General features: G+C 48.0%; 1 protein-coding gene across 1 annotated transcript in view; it reads left to right on the top strand.

Moving 5' to 3' along the window:
• LOC138247052 (uncharacterized) overlaps window positions 1-16163 on the top strand; it is a 249316-nt gene that overhangs the window by 160273 nt on the left and 72880 nt on the right. Inside the window, exon 45 of the mRNA XM_069201802.1 lies at window positions 6739-6746. Coding sequence (XP_069057903.1) covers window positions 6739-6746 — 8 coding nt within the window. The remainder of the gene's footprint in view (window positions 1-6738; window positions 6747-16163) is intronic.

Genomic DNA, 16163 nt, shown 5'->3' with positions numbered 1-16163 from the left:
ATGTAGACTACTCCGTTCCCTGCCTCTATACCCTCTCTGAATCTACCCTACTCCGTTCCCTGCCTCTGTACCCTCTCTGAATGTAGCCTCCTTTGTTTCATGTTTTTTCTCCAGTTGCTTTCTGTCAGATTAAGTTAATAGGAGTTAGGTGTGATCATTATTGTGGGCTCATGCACATGGAAAGTGGGATGAGTAGATCCTCTTGTGAGGTTAGATACTGTTAGACAGCGAGGAATGGTTACACAGAGGGAGAGTGTGTGGTGAGCGGAGCTCTGGCCAGCTTGGAGAAATACAGTAAGGAGTAAGGATTACCTGCTTGCGCCAGAGTGGGATACCTCCGAGACAGGACAGAGCTGCCAAATAAAGCCCAGCATGGTGCTAAGCCGAATCCAAAACCTCTGTGAGCCAATGTGAGCAAAACCATGGCAGTCTCGCTTACTGCAGGAGGATCAGAAAGTACCCTTACACGAAAACACTGTAATAACTGCTTTGTCATTCTCACCATTTCACAAATGAATAAAAATATGTTTAAAAAGAAAGTGCACTTACAAGTCACTGGATCGGTGAAACAGCAGGGCGGAACCACAAACTTATGGGGGAGGGTAGATGTGTAAAGTTCATCCTAATAGGATGCTTTGTAAAGGCACCAGCCCTCCTCTGTAGCAGCCAGTGAGTGATGCTGAAACTGACTGACACTGCACCAGCGTCTACCTCTGATATCGCCATGTATTACAGTCTAGTGCTTCATTGCTCCTATGACAGTAGTATTTGTTTTGGCGGCGTCAATTAATGCAAGGGGTCAAAAAAACGATGAGAGGCTAAAGGTTGCCATCTTGAAAACCAGAACTGCTCCACTGTAGGCAAGCACCTCTCTCCTGCAAAAGACCCCTTCTTAATACTGTTGTGTTGCTACTACAGATGTGTACAAGTACATTGTTCAACATCTGTAGAATGTTGAGAGTGTTCTAAAGGAGGATTGGGGTTCTTTGACAAACGAATTCCAAGAGCACCAGTAAATAGTTGTAAGATGTAAATTCGCCACCTAGACTTATGTTTCTATCTCTGAATTAACCTTCCTAATATGCACGCCAGAGGTGAATTTACAGATTATTGGATCTGCAGCATTAGTCAAACTGGCTGAGATTTAAGGACCGCATTCTACTGGAATGTCTGGGTTTCTCCATGTTGCCCCCAGGAAAGCGGATATTCAAAATGTCCATGTTACCTCTATAAAACAGATCATGCCAGCTTCCACACCACCACAGAATGGCATGGTAGGAATTGGCAGTTTTTTCATTTTACCCACCGTATCGCACATATGAACAATTTTCACCTGGCAGTTTCCGCATGACACAGGTGTAGAAACAGTTGTACATTGCCACAGGATCCCTCCAGTGGTAACTTCCAATATCGCCTGCATAGGACCAATTTTTAGCTTCCTTGTTTTCCTGGTCTAGCAATATTTTTCTTTTTCCGAATTGCTATTGAAAGGTACACACTGGAAGTTCATCTCAGTCCTCTACTCTTCCAGCAGCCTTTACCTGCTGCCGTTTGGGCACAAGAGGCCAAGTTTCTTGGGTGGGTGGCCCAGAAAAACAGCAATTCTGTGGTCTCCTCTTCGGTTGGTGCAGAAACGAGGAAGCCACAACTGCTGACTTTGCACTTTCCTTGCTCCGTGAAAAGCATCAACCATTAGCTAGATCACCCAACGATGCCCATGCACTCACCCAGACCCTGTGCCTCAATGTAAATGGGGCTGCCAGGCGAATGCAGGTGACCCTGCTGTAAATGGTGGGATAGGCGGCTGACCCCATGTGACACCAACCTACAGCTTAGGGAAGGAGGGTCATTGACTGAGAAGCCAGGCTAATCGCTGCTCGGATCACAAACGGGAGGGTTAGATCTAAGCAACTGATCCTGTCTCTTACACCTCCCCGGGGTATATGGTAGAGTTATTCTAATGAGAACCAATTAGTCTCATTTATTGTACATCAGAGAGACTTATACCAGCGATGACCAATCATTGCCATTCACATAGTTCACAGTTTTCCTGGAGGGCTGTTACAAGTCGGATCAGACAGATTTCCTGATAGGTGCCCAGAGCACATTGGCGAGGGATGGTTGAAAGAGGACCAGGCAGACACGCCACCTCTGCCTCTCAAAGTATTTATGCACTTGAATGAAGGCCACTCCAGCACATGCAGAGAAGCACAGAGTAAGCCAACCAACAGCCACAGTGGAGGGAAAGTCCCTACAGCCAATCTTGACCGCTCACTAGGAAACAAGCCAGGTTGATGAACTACTTCTTCACATGCAGCCAGTTTCAAAAGTGCAGTGTTCAGTCCTGCCTAAGAGCAGGCAGCCAGGATGCATGGCACACCATGGTGATGCTTCCTAGACTCTACCCTTCCTCTTATGATCATAGTAACAAATAGCTGCGGTATTTTGTACATCTCCTGTATGAAAGGATTGCTATTTACTATGGCTCTTTTCCTTGTTCTATTATCTACACTACACCATATCCTCATTTAAAGATATGTAGATAAGCATGTATTTTGCATGTATTTTGTGTAGGTACTTGTGGTGGATTTGGGTTACAACTTGAAAGCAGGAACTGCAAGCCGGCCATACGCTGGCACACAGTTTACATGACAACTGGTTTATTTTGTACAGAAGATCTGTTGCCACTTGATTTCTGGAACAAGCATGTTCAGAGTTCGAGTTTTTGACAAGTAGATCTTTGAGTTTTGGACTATTTTAAAATGTATTTTAACATTGTTCTCCCTTCTTTTTATTTCAGTACCACTGGTAAGTTTCTTGTCATTTGCTCTGTGTGGTAAGTAAAGTTCTGAAAAGTGGGGAAGGGCTGCTTTGCCACTGTAGTGTGTTTGTCACCTGAACACTGTTGAGGTCTGGAAAACAGTCACCTCTTAAAACTCTTATGGTGGCTCCTGAAGATTTCAGATTCAATTTAGTGTAATAAGGCGAGTCATAGGCGAACATATGGAGTCCAGGAAATGACTCCAGACTCCCAGAGCCACAAAGCATCTGACACCCATGATGTGCATGCAGTGTAGCTCCCACTCACGGTTATTTCATGAAAATTGTGATAATGGGAATGGAAAGCGGTAGTGGGTGTTTTATACGTAAACAATACAGAACTATACTGAGGGTCTAACATGGGTTTCCTATGGTACATAACCTTTCCAGTCTACTATACTGACACGCTGCGTACTTGTAGCATCTAAGAAGCACAATCCCAGAGACATAGGCCTAGCCCACTTTGGTGTACGAGAGGGAGGATTCTGGAAAAAGCAGACATCCTGGGAGTACCAGTGACCTAAAAAAGGCATCTAAGGAGGGAATAGGTGCACTCTTCCTAGTCTGATACCAAGCATTATTAAGAAACATGGGTTCTGCTTCTGCCTAGAGAGAGCTGGGGTACTACTACTGACACACGCCTGGGAGATCTGCCTCTAGCACACATGGCAGCTTTTGTTCCTGACCTTTGTTCCTTGTGTACCACATTTCAGAGCCAGTGCGAGGGTGTGACATGCAGCAGTCCCCCGCAGTGTACAAAGATGGGAGAAAAGCTTGTCCCTCATGGGAAAACCAAGGACAACTGCTGTGACATGTATGAATGTGGTGAGTTATTGAGTTAGGGCTGGATGCTGACTGTGGGGTTAGAACGGTGCACCTGTAGACCACTCAGAGCTTAAAGTGTAAAACATAATAAAATAGGACCGGGAGTCATTCTTAGGAGGCTATATGTTTCACTGTGCAGGCAACCCGCCTCTACTTTAAAGAGGGATTAGAGATCCCTGTGCAGGAAGGTGCAGTGAGTCACTGCACCCACCTGCAAGGCGATGTCTGGGGGGGTTCATCAGGGGCGTAATGCAGGCCCATGTGGTGCAGGGGGTCCCAACCTTTCGGCGGCCCCCAAGCCCTTCAGAATGGCCCCATTCCACCCAAGGCCAATAAGTATCTGTGACATGTTGGAGACCTAGGGGTTCCTCTACATATTCTGCAAGAGGGGCCCCATCATGTTATGTTACGCCACTGGGTGCCATAGGAACTACTTTCCCCCTTCCAGAGGGCTGCCATCAGGGGGCGCTTTGAGAGTGCAGCACCTTTTTGTGGCACAACCCTGACAGCTTCTTTGCCTTTACCCCTGTGTCCATAGTACTGTGCAAGTGCACAGATGAAAAGATTCACTCATTTGTATGCGGCCACTCCTCTATGCAAATGAGGCATCACCATCTTGAGAGCTATCAGTATTACAGAAGAGGCTGCACAAGTATCTGCATCCCCTTTTGTAATCTAAAGCACCCCGGGTGCGCAAATGCCCATTTCACACCGGGCACTTTCTTTAATACGGCCCCTGGATCATCCAGTCCATCCCCTACTGTTTGATCTCACTTAGATCAGTCATTCCATCTCCCAGTGTCTCATCTAATATGGATCAGTCCACTTCTTACTGTCTCAATTCACTGGGTTCATTCAGTCCAACTCCCTTTATCTCATCTCACATGGGATCAACAAGCCCCCTCTTTCTGTCTCATCTCACTTGGACCATCCATTCCATCCAGTAGTCCTGTTACTATCGCTCCTCCCAGGGCCATTCTATCACGTGTCAGCTCTCCTGCAGCCCACACTTTGGGTTTGAGAAACATGAAGATTAATATGTGTCTTCTCATGGATCATTGCCAACGCAAACCACTCATGCCGCCTCTGCTGTATGACACAATACTATTTGCATTTCTTGCTACCTGGGGTAGGACTAGAAACTCATCTGTGACTCATCCACCAACATAATGTCATACACCATCTGATGCCCGTGTCACCCAACCAACTCATGCCATTGTTGTATCTGAGCTAATGCCCCGAAGAGGCAGAATGCCTACTGTTGCATCCACGTGATAGACAGAAAGAACATGAAGGGGACCACCATTTTGTGCAGCAGTCCTTGTGACCTCCACAGACCACAATTCACACTTTACATGGTTTCACAGTTGGATAGCACTTGGGTAACATGCCACAAATGTGCATGCACACGGTGTACGTACTTGTGAAAGCAAGGACTCCAGTTATTAGGGTCAGAACACATTTCACAGGGGATAGTGAATAAGCTCCTCCCCATTAGGGTCTTACTCAAAAAGTCCTTGACCTGCAGTAGACTCAGCAGCACCAGCAAACAGTCTCTTCCTAGCCTCAAATAAGGGGACAGTAGTCATCTCTGACTATCGATGGGGTACACTCTACAGGTACCCCAAGCCAGTACAGCCTCATGCTTTGCTATTGTAATATTGTTAAAATATGAAGCACCTCCAGTGGCTTCCAGATTGTCAACTGCACAAGGAGAAAATAACAGGACATACCAGAGAAAGCCAAACATGTGCAGGGTGGGACAGTGTTCCTTGTCCTTCCAGCCTCACGGACTGACCCTGAGTGCTCGCTGTCCTTGTAACGAGCACATCAGCGACAGCCCTTTCTCAACCCCAGGGCTGCCAGAATATCCTTTGATAGGTTGCATTAAGGATGGTAGTGTGTTCTGTGTCTGGCAGATCTGCGTCTCGTCAGGTGGAGTTTACTGCGCTGTATTGAACTTTCTCTTTTTTTAATTTATATCAGAATGTGAGGAATGTCATCCGGCACCTGACTGTCCCACAGGATACGACAGAATAGAAAGGTTCAACCCAGATGAACAGTGTTGTCCCCAATACATATGCCGTAAGTACTACTGTAACCAATGATAGCATGCAGGGGGGGGGGGGGCTTTGGGGCATACAAGGGGGGGCACTGCAAGGATAAGGATTGAGCCCAAATGTTAAAAGAGCTCTGGTGCAGCTAATAAGAGCGACAAAGTAACAGCAAAAGCTACTTTAAACCATAAAGCAAAGGCAAACTGGAGGTTCCATTCTTGGCGGCAGAAAAGGGCCTTGTGCATGTAATGTCACTTCAATGGCAGGCCTTTGTTTTTCGTTGTAAGAAACATAGTATTCCCTGTAGCTTCAGGGAAGCTGGGCAGCTTGTGGACAGTGAGGGGGGCTGAATCTGCGCCCTCTCACGACCTACTCGCATGTTCCTGCTCTTACGAACCAAGAAAGGGGTATCTTCCAGAGACATAAAGGGGTTCAGGACTTAGAAGAAGAGACTCCTAAGAACACAGAAAGGGGTATCTTCCAGAGATATGGGGGTTCAGGGGTTAGAAACACAGAAAGGGTGATCTTCGGAGATATGGGGGTTCAGGGGTTTGAAGAAGAGACTCCTAAGAACACAGAAAGGGTATCTTCCAGAGATCGGGGGGTCTCAGGAGTTAGAAGAGACTCATAAGAACAAAGAAACAGGTATCTTCCAGAGATATGGGGGTTCAGGGGTTAGAAGAAGAGACTCCTAAGAACACAGAAAGGGGGATCTTCGGAGATAGGGGGTTCAGGGGTTAGAAGAACAGACTCCTAAGAAAACATAAAGGGTTATCTTCCAGAGATATGGGGGTTCAGGGGTTAGAAGAAGAGGCTCCCAATAACAACGGAAGGGGTATCTTCCAGAGATGTGTAATAAAGGCAACATGAACGGAGAGAACGCTTCAGTGACCAGTCACAGGCGTAGGGAAATTACAGAACTGAACAAAACAAACTTGTAAGGATGGGCCGGAGTTCCAGTCATTTTTAAACATAATGTTTTTATTGGTGCGAACCCGAATAAGACACTGACTTTCTTCTATGCTTTTCCTTTCAGGACCACCGGTAAGTTGCCTGCCCCTTCCTCTGTGAAGTAAGTAAAGTTCGTAAAAGGATGGGGGGTGGGTGGTGGCGTTTGGTATGGACGCTGTGTTTGCCACTCTCCTGAATGGCACCGGGACCTTGTGCGAGAGAGCAGGTTCTAACCCATTCTAGCGTGTGAGAGGGACATTCAGCCGAGGTCAGTACGGGAGAGCAGGTTCTAGCTCATTCTAGTTTGTGAGAGGGACATTCAGCTGATTCCAGTATGTGAGAGGAGGTTCTAGCTCATTCGAGTTTCTGAGATGGACATTCATCTGATTCCAGTATGTGAGAGGAGGTTCTAGCTCATTCTAGTTTGTGAGAGGGACATTCATCTGATTCCAGTATGTGAGAGGAGGTTCTAGCTCATTCTAGTTTGTGAGAGGGACATTCAGCTGATTCCAGTATGTGAGAGGAGGTTCTAGCTCATTCTAGTTTGTGAGAGGGACATTCATCTGATTCCAGCGCGAGAGAGGAGGCTGTGGCCCATTCTGATGTGTGAGGGAATTCAGCCGATCCTAGGGCGGTAGAGGTGCGGGGAAGTGGGGGGTTCTAGCTCATCGAGCACGTGGGGGACGTTCACCAGCTCCAGTGCAAGAAAAGGAGGCTTTAGCCAGTTCTAGCGTTCGAGAGAGGCACCCTGACCCCGGGCGTGTGAGTGACCTAAAAGAGGGAGCAATCGAAGTGTAGCGCCAGTTCCTCCTGCTCGGAGATAGAGGACAGTTGACACATATGGGTTTTACACCTCCGCATCCCAATACAAAAGGCCCGTGTGCTGGGAAAGACGATGACCTTTTCTTGTTGTGTCCGCAGTGCTTTGGAGTCACCTGCGCCCCACCCCCACAGTGCACAAAGAGGGGGGCAACTGCAGTCCGCCAGGAAGGTTCAGGGGAGGACCACTGCTGTTCTGACTTTGTATGCGGTGAGTTTATGGCGGTAGGCTCGGCGTCGATCTCTGTGGGGTGAACTCTGTAAGGCAGCGGCACACTCGGGGTCTGCGCATTTCCAGCCAAAACGCACAAATTCAACACTGAAACTGGTCTCCGGGGCCACAGGAGAAGCGGACAAGGCCGAGCTCTGTCCCGAGGAGAAGTGGCCGGGAAGTTGGACTGTGGTGGGAGCTCTGCTTTGGTATATTTTCTGTTGAATCAGTTCAAAACAGGCCTCGCACAGTCCACCTACTGCCCACTGCTTCAGCTGAGTCTGTCCCTCTCTCTCTCAGCTCCCAGGCCCGACACAGTCCCTCCCTCACTGTCCCAGGCCCCACACAGTCCGTCCCTCACTGTCTCAGCTCCCAGGCCCCACACAGTGCGTCCCTCACTGTCCCAGGCCCCACACAGTCCGTCCCTCACTGTCTCAGATCCCAGGCCCCACACAGTCCGTCCCTCTCACTGTCCCAGGCCCCACACAGTCCGTCCCTCACTGTCTCAGCTCCCTGGCCCCACACAGTGCGTCCCCCTCTCTCTCAGCTCCCAGGCCCCACACAGTGCGTCCCTCACTGTCCCAGGCCCCACACAGTCCGTCCCTCACTGTCTCAGATCCCAGGCCCCACACAGTCCGTCCCTCACTGTCCCAGGCCCCACACAGTCCGTCCCTCACTGTCTCAGCTCCCTGGCCCCACACAGTGCGTCCCCCTCTCTCTCAGCTCTCAGGCCCCACACAGTGCATCCCTCACTGTCCCAGGCCCCACACAGTGCGTCCCTCTCTCTCTCAGCTCCCAGGCCCCACACAGTCCATCCCTCTCTGGCTCAGCTCCCAGGCCCCACATAGTCCGTCCCTCTCTGTCTCAGCTCCCTGGCCCCACACAGTGCGTCCTTCACTGTCCCAGGCCCCACACAGTGCGTCCCTCTCTCTCTCAGCTCCCAGGCCCCACACAGTCCATCCCTCTCTGTCTCAGCTCCCAGGCTCCACACAGTCCATCCCTCACTGTCTCAGCTCCCAGGCCCCACACAGTCCGTCCCTCACTGTCTCAGCTCCCAGGCCCCACACAGTCCGTCCCTCACTGTCCCAGGCTCCACACAGTCCATCCCTCACTGTCTCAGCTCCCAGGCCCCACACAGTCCGCCCCTCACTGTCTCAGCTCCCAGGCCCCACACAGTCCGTCCCTCACTGTCCCAGGCTCCACACAGTCCATCCCTCACTGTCTCAGCTCCCAGGCCCCACACAGTCCGTCCCTCACTGTCTCAGCTCCCAGGCTCCACACAGTCCGTCCCTCACTGTCTCAGCTCCCAGGCCCCACACAGTCCATCCCTCACTGTCTCAGCTCCCAGGCCCCACACAGTCCGTCCCTCACTGTCTCAGCTCCCAGGCCCCATACAGTCCGTCCCTCACTGTCCCAGGCCCCACACAGTCCGTCCCTCACTGTCTCAGCTCCCAGGCCCCACACAGTCCGTCCCTCACTGTCTCAGCTGTCAGGGGCTGCCCACCCAATTCATGCCTCACTATCCCAGATATTAACGCCAGTCCAGTCCATCTCTCACTGCTTCCCCTCTTAGGATACAGCCAGTCTGTCCCTCACTGTTAGTTCTCAGAGTCCATCTCCTGCGGCGTCCGCGCTCAAGGTCCCCCCAGCCATCTCTCACTATCACAGCTGTCAGGCCTGCACACCCAGTCTCCCAGAGCTTAGCACCCATCCTGTCCACCTAACACTGCCTCACCTCTTAGGGTGCACCCAGTCCATGTCACACAGTTTCAGCTCTCAGGGTCCTCCCATCTCTAATAGCCTCAGCTCCCAGGACCCACCCAGTTCATCTGTCACTGTCTCAGCCCTCAGGGCCCACCCAGCCCATCTTTCATTGTCTTGGCTTGCCCTCAAGAGCCATCCAGTCCATATCTCACTATCTAAGCTCTCAGGGCCCACTCGGTCCTTCTCTTACAGTATCAGGGCCAGCCCATCCAGCCCATGCCTTGCTCTCTCAGATCTTAGCACCATTGAGTCCATCTCACTTCTCACCTCTTAGGGTACACCCAGTCTATCCCCCACGGTGTCAGATCTCAGGGCCCATCCAGCCATCTCTCACTGTCTCAGCTGTCAGGGCCTGCCCCCCACAGCCCACGTCTCGCTATCCTAAACCTTAGCACCCATTTAGTCCAGATCTCACTGTCTCTCTTCCTAGGGTGCGCCCAGTTCATCGCTCACTGTCTCAGATCCAGGGTCCCTTCAGATATTCTCACTGTCTCAGCTCTCCGGACCCTTCTCAGTCCAGCATTCAGAGTCCGCCACAGCTCCTATCTGGTTGATTTGGGGAAATATCCAGGGTACTCACCAATCTCCATGTAAGCCATTGCAAAGTGGCCAGTCTTCCTCTAGTTATAGTCTTTCTCACCCACGGTAATTGTATCCTAGCAACCACTTCATGTCATTACTTTATCATTGTCCAAGGGCTAATTTGCACCCACACCATTTAGGAATTTTTGGCTGTTGCAAACTTTAAAGCAAGCCAGGTTAGTTAATTATTCTTTCACTGGTCTTGATGCACCTTGCCCGAGGAAAACATTCTTGTTAATCTAATATATTTGCACAATGCTACTTAAACTTCAGTTTTCAAGAAAATTAGTCTTCAGCCGCCTATTTTTACTGAGCGAACCGTTCATACGCTCAGGAAATCAGTTATAATTCAACACTGAGTGATTGTCACTCTTGTGCATGGGAAATCGATTATAGTCTAATACTAAATACTAATCATTTTTGTGTAAAGGAAATCAGCTAAAGCCGGATACTAAGTTTTAACTACTCTCGTGCACAGGAAATCAAATATAACCCAACACCTAGTTGTCACTCCTGTTAGGAAATCAATTAAAGCGTAAAGCTAAGCTCTAAATACTCCTGTGCACAGGAAATCACTTATACAGCAACACATGAGTATTAAGTAGTACACAGGAAACCCGCTACAGTCCTACACCACCACACGGTGACCTACCCACACTTGTGCACAGCAAATGAGCTGGAGTCCCACACTAGGTGTTAACTACTCGTATTCACTGGAAATCGGTTCTAGACCGACACACGATCAATAACTACTTTTGGGCACAGCAAGTCAACCCGACGCACGTGTACTAACATTTACTTCAATGTGTTTCCTTGTCTTCTAACCAGAATGTGAATCCTGCCCTCTGCCTCCCAAATGTCCTTCTGGATTTCTCAGAAAAAGCGAATTCGATCCTGACACTGAGTGTTGTCCCACATATATCTGTGGTAAGTATTATGACAAGTATTGCACGCACACAGATGATGGAGACAGGGATGGGAGGCTGTGGGGGAACATGGGCAGGGGAATGAACAGAGCACTAGAATAGCACCACACACACACACACAGGTGCCCACACACACACACATACACCTCCCACCCCGCACGTGCGTAAAACATTTGAAGCTGACTGGGGTGTGTAGATATGTATACACACACACACATACATGGTCTGGTTTAAACATTTTAAGCAAACATGCAGCCTTTTGCATTACCTCATCCAAACATTGATTTGCAGTCAAAGGTAGATGGACAAATAACTGTAGGAGGCAAGGTGCATTGTTTTTTTTTTTCTAAGTTGCCTCCTGGCACGTTCAACAGCTCTGGTGGTGGGGCTGAAGGGGGGCCAGGAGAATTAGATTTGAGACACAGGCCTCATATGGCCCATCTCTAGAGACCCAACTGGTCTGCTGCAGTGCCTGCATTCGATCAGAAATTCCTAGAGATGACTTTAATAACGCGTATATCCAGATTTCGGAATAGATTGAAAGCTGGATTGGAAACCATCATAGAGAAAACAAAGGTAGAAGCGCGACTGCAACTGCAAAGAGAAAAACTAAAGGAAGCGTCAGGGAAGCTGAAGACCAGAGAGTAGGCCAAAGAGTATCTTTAGCACAAGAGAACCCAGAGGAGGCTGAGAATAGTTTGTATCCCAAGTGGGGTAGAGGAGGCTAAGGATGGATTGTATCACAAGCAGGGTTAGAGGAGGCCGAGGATGGATTGTATCACAAGAGTAGGAGCTAGAGGAGGCTGAGGATGGATTGTGTCCCAAGAGTAGGAGCTAGAGGAGGCTGAGGATGGATTGTGTCCCAAGAGTAGGGGCTAGAGGAGGCTGAGGATGGATTGTATCACAAGCAGGGCTAGAGGAGGCCGAGGATGGAGCTAGAGGAGGCTGAGGATTGATTGTATCACGAGGAGCTAGGCATGTTGAGGATAGATTGTATCACAAGAGAAGCTGGAAGAGGCTGGGGATAGATTTTATCACAGGCGGAGGAGGCTGCTTAGAAATTGGAGCAAACACAAGAGAATGAGGAGGCAAAAGAGCTCCTGCAGCACAGAGACATCTCAGTGGAGATAGAGAAAGGCCTGTTGCACAAGAGTAATTAAGGATGTTGAGAAGAGATTGTATCACAAGAGATGCTAGGAGATTGAAAATGCATTGAGAGGAACTACAGGAGGCTGAGGAGGAATTGTATTAGGAGAGGAGAGGAGCTGGACAATGCTAAGGCAGGATTGTATTACAAGAGCAGCAAGAGGAGGCTGGAGAGGGGTTGTATCACAAGGGAAGCTAGAGGAATATGAGTACAGAAAGTAGAGGACAGATTTTATTACAAGAGTAACTAGGGGAGGCAGAGGTGGGTCTGTACCCCCAGAGTAGCTAGAAGAGGCCAAGGATGGACTGTATCACAAGACTAGCTAGAGTAGGCTGAGGAAGAATTGTATCAGAAGAGAAACTAGAGGAGGGTGAGAAGATATTGTATCACAAGAGAAGCTATAGGAGGCTGATGAAGCGCTGACTCACAAGAGGAGCTAGGAAGCTAGGGTGGATTGCAACAAGATAATCTAGAGGAGGGATTGTATCACAAGAGAAGCTACAGGGGGCTGAGGAGAGATTGTAGTACAAGAGCAGCCACGGGAAACTGAGGAAGGATTGCTCACATGAAAAGCTGGAGGAAGGTGAGGAGAGATTGTATCACGAAGGTAACTAGAGGAGACGAATTAGAGTCTGTGCCACAAAAACAAGACAGAGAATGTGAAAAGAGACCTCCCTGCAGCACATCGAGGCTCCAGGGGAGGTAAAGGAGGGCTAGATGAGGCTGAGGAAGGTCTGCACCACTAGACAAGCTAGAGGCGTCTGCAAAGGGACTGTTGTTAATGAATTAAATCTTGGTAATTAATTCATGCCGATGAAAGTAATGAGATGAGGGGCAGGATAACAGTCCGGTCAGCCAAAGATACAGTAACTCCAGCAGCCCTAGGCACATAGCAAGGACAGATCGAGACTGAGGACACCTAGCACAGTCACACAGCAGAGCACACACTGCTAGTGTCCTTCACTGGTAATGGGACAGAGGAAAACATTTACAATTTACACACAAAGGCTGAATTGCACACACTTGCATGGTGGGAAGTTGTAATGTTTAATGTTTAAAAACTGGAGTTAATAAAACAAACACACTAATATATATATATTTTTTCTTTCCATTGCAGTACCAGAGGTAAGTTACTCATCATTTATTTTCTTTGTGCAGTAAGTACAGCTGTGGGCAGGGGGCATGCTTTGTGATGGGAGCATGTGGTTGTGGTTCAATAGCGTCGACGGAACCTTGCACCATACCCCTCCAGGTAGTCACCTTTTAAAAATATTAAGGTGACAGCTGACGGTGTAGTATGTTCTTTTATGTAATAATGTCCAGTAAACACGACACTTTACTTGCGCGAGCTTTTTGCAGTCACACCCGGTTCCTCGAGCCCAGGCTTCTGAGAGCTGGAGGCTATAGACAGTTGGGTTTCAAGGAGCTTGGAGAAGAGTTCTCAACTTCCATGTGGACTTGTCTCGTCCAAATCTTCAAAGGGCTCATCTTAACCCACAGCTCTTTAAAACTGTGACATTTGACCTTTTCCTGAAACTCCTGAGCTTTAGGTTAGATTAAGCAACGGTCCAAAGACAGGATAAGAGAATCAAACGAGTGCGGGAATTCCACAGCATCTTTTAGATAGAACAAAGTGTAAATTGCAGATCACGAAGCTTAAAAACGAAGTAAAGTCAGTGAAAGAATTTTTGAACCCAGGCATTTGCTCAGCTTGTATACCTTAACCGGACGATAACCATTTCTCTCTTGCTTTCTCTCCCCCCACCCCCACCATTGTTAAAGAAAAAAAGCAGTCCTGGCGTTGTGATTAAAATCACTTTGATTAATTAAATGTTAAGGAACAAGCAATAAGGATTTGAGAAATTTCACAGAAAACCTGGTCAAATCTAAATAGCGTATTGTTAAAAATAGACATCCTTCATGGATTACATCTCTGGAACATGTTCACTGGATTCTGTGTATAGTTGAGAGCAGCTAGGTTTGTTTTCAAGTACGGAAGGTGCATGGAGAAGTGCTCCCTTTCTCAGGGCAGACCTTCGACAGATTCCCTGTGGAAGAGGGAGCACCTCCCTCAGACAAGAGAGCATGTTTTGCCTTGAACTCAGGGGTTTTATGAGGCTTTAGGTTTGCTTCAAAGTGGATTACGCATCTTAAAGTGGGCTCTTCAAGGAAAGCGTGATAAGCCTTAAAAGTATTGTTGACCTAAGCAGGCAGAACATAAATCTTCTTGAATGTAAGTAAGAGAAACCCAAGAAGGACCGGTGTTTTACAGTAATAGACCTCATTTTTACAGTTGCAAGATCTCATCATTAATAAAGTGACAAGGCCCTTTCCAATCAATCACAAAACAATCACTAAAACGCTTGTCCTGGGAATGAGTGTGGTATGTTTCTTTAATGACGCACTACATTCAAGACGCCCAACAGTAGACTTTAAGATGAAAAGTAGACATACATGTAACAGAGCGCAGACTTATCATCTGATTGTCCATCTCTATGCTCACAGCAACACTGTCCATCCAGACACACCATTCAAACTCATGCATACATGCACTGCAATCTTGTTATACCCTTAACTGGCTATTAAGGCACCCTCTACTATTGCTACCTTGCTCGCACACACGTGCAGTGATCCGGTAATGACATACGCACTGAATAAGGGAATTCGTAAGTAATTTGTTACTCATCAAACACCAAGCACACTCAGATCACTGAATTAGACACATTCTCCTACTAAGTGAACATGCCCATCTACACTGCTTATAACAGAAGCCGATTAAGACTGCAGCCTGCAATGTACACTCTAGATTGGCTCGACTGGACAACCAGAAACTACTGGAAGCACTGAACTGTCATACCAGTCGGAGACTGTGTGCTATACACATGGCAATAATATTAAGTAACATAACATATATGTCTCAAGGTGAGCATTCTTGACCTCTCTCCTTTGCAGTGCTATGGAGTAACCTGCGCCCCACCACCACAGTGCACAAAGGTGGGACAAACTCTTGTGAGGCAGGAAGGGTCTGGTGATGACTGCTGCCCTGATGAGGAATGTGGTAAGTTACTGAGTCCATACTGGGTACTGCTTGTTTTTAAGGGGTGTGACGTGTAGCAACACATGTGTAGTTCTGTGGAATTCTAGGTGGGTTATTTAAAACAAAGCTTTACAGTCACAACTAACCTCCATACCCAAGGTATTGATCATCTTAATAAGGGTGGTTTTAAGCCACAGGGAAACCAACCAGAAGATCATGGGAGTGGGGGGGCCATCCTGTCCATTTTTTCCTGTCCGTGAGCCCAATAAATGAACCTCTCACTCTCTAAACTCTCAGTTCCCAACAAGTCCATGTGTCTCCAACTTCCAGGTTTCATGTGGTTGATTTCCCATTGCCTGCACTGGTTCTACCTTCCATTCCTTGACTGGCTTAAGGCACAAGCCGGTCCAACTCTTCGCCATTTGAACAAGCGTTGGCAGTATAACCCACCTCTGATTTATTGACTGACACCAAGTTATTCCCAGACTTAGCTACTGCTGCGGGAGAGCGGAAACATATTCAGCCCCTTCCACCAAATCACCCTAGGTCATTAATTCACTTCACACTTCTTAAGTCATTGTTCCAAGCCTCTGCCAAGGACTCAAGTGCTCCCAAAGTTATTCCTCCCACGCTACCGTGGCTGCATATTTAACCCAGTTTGAATATTGTTTCCTGAAGGGCTCAGTTTGAAGCCATAGATTAGAACTTCATCCTGGCCAATGTCTGATTTAGACCTATTTTTATACTGAGTGCAAAGCTCCTGATGGAAAGCAGCCGGAAGTGAGTCTGTCGCCGAGTACTAGGTCGAGTTTTTGGAGATTTGAGAGAAGGGTCTTTAGAGCAGATTTACATTTTACGATTGCAAACATTATCTTCTCCTATTCCCCGTGTGGGAGGGCAGAGGTAACTACCAGCAGCCCTTCACAGACAGGAAACCAGTGTCTGCTGCTCACTCATGTTTAATATCATGAAGACAGGTAACCAGGAGCTACAGTGTGTTTTGAATACTTTCTAAAGTTTATTT

This window comes from Pleurodeles waltl, chromosome 7 (assembly GCF_031143425.1).
Source record: "Pleurodeles waltl isolate 20211129_DDA chromosome 7, aPleWal1.hap1.20221129, whole genome shotgun sequence".
In the NCBI taxonomy this organism is placed as follows: domain Eukaryota; kingdom Metazoa; phylum Chordata; class Amphibia; order Caudata; family Salamandridae; genus Pleurodeles; species Pleurodeles waltl.
Note: the sequence above shows the minus strand (reverse complement) of the source record. Positions and strands in the feature narration are given on the sequence as shown.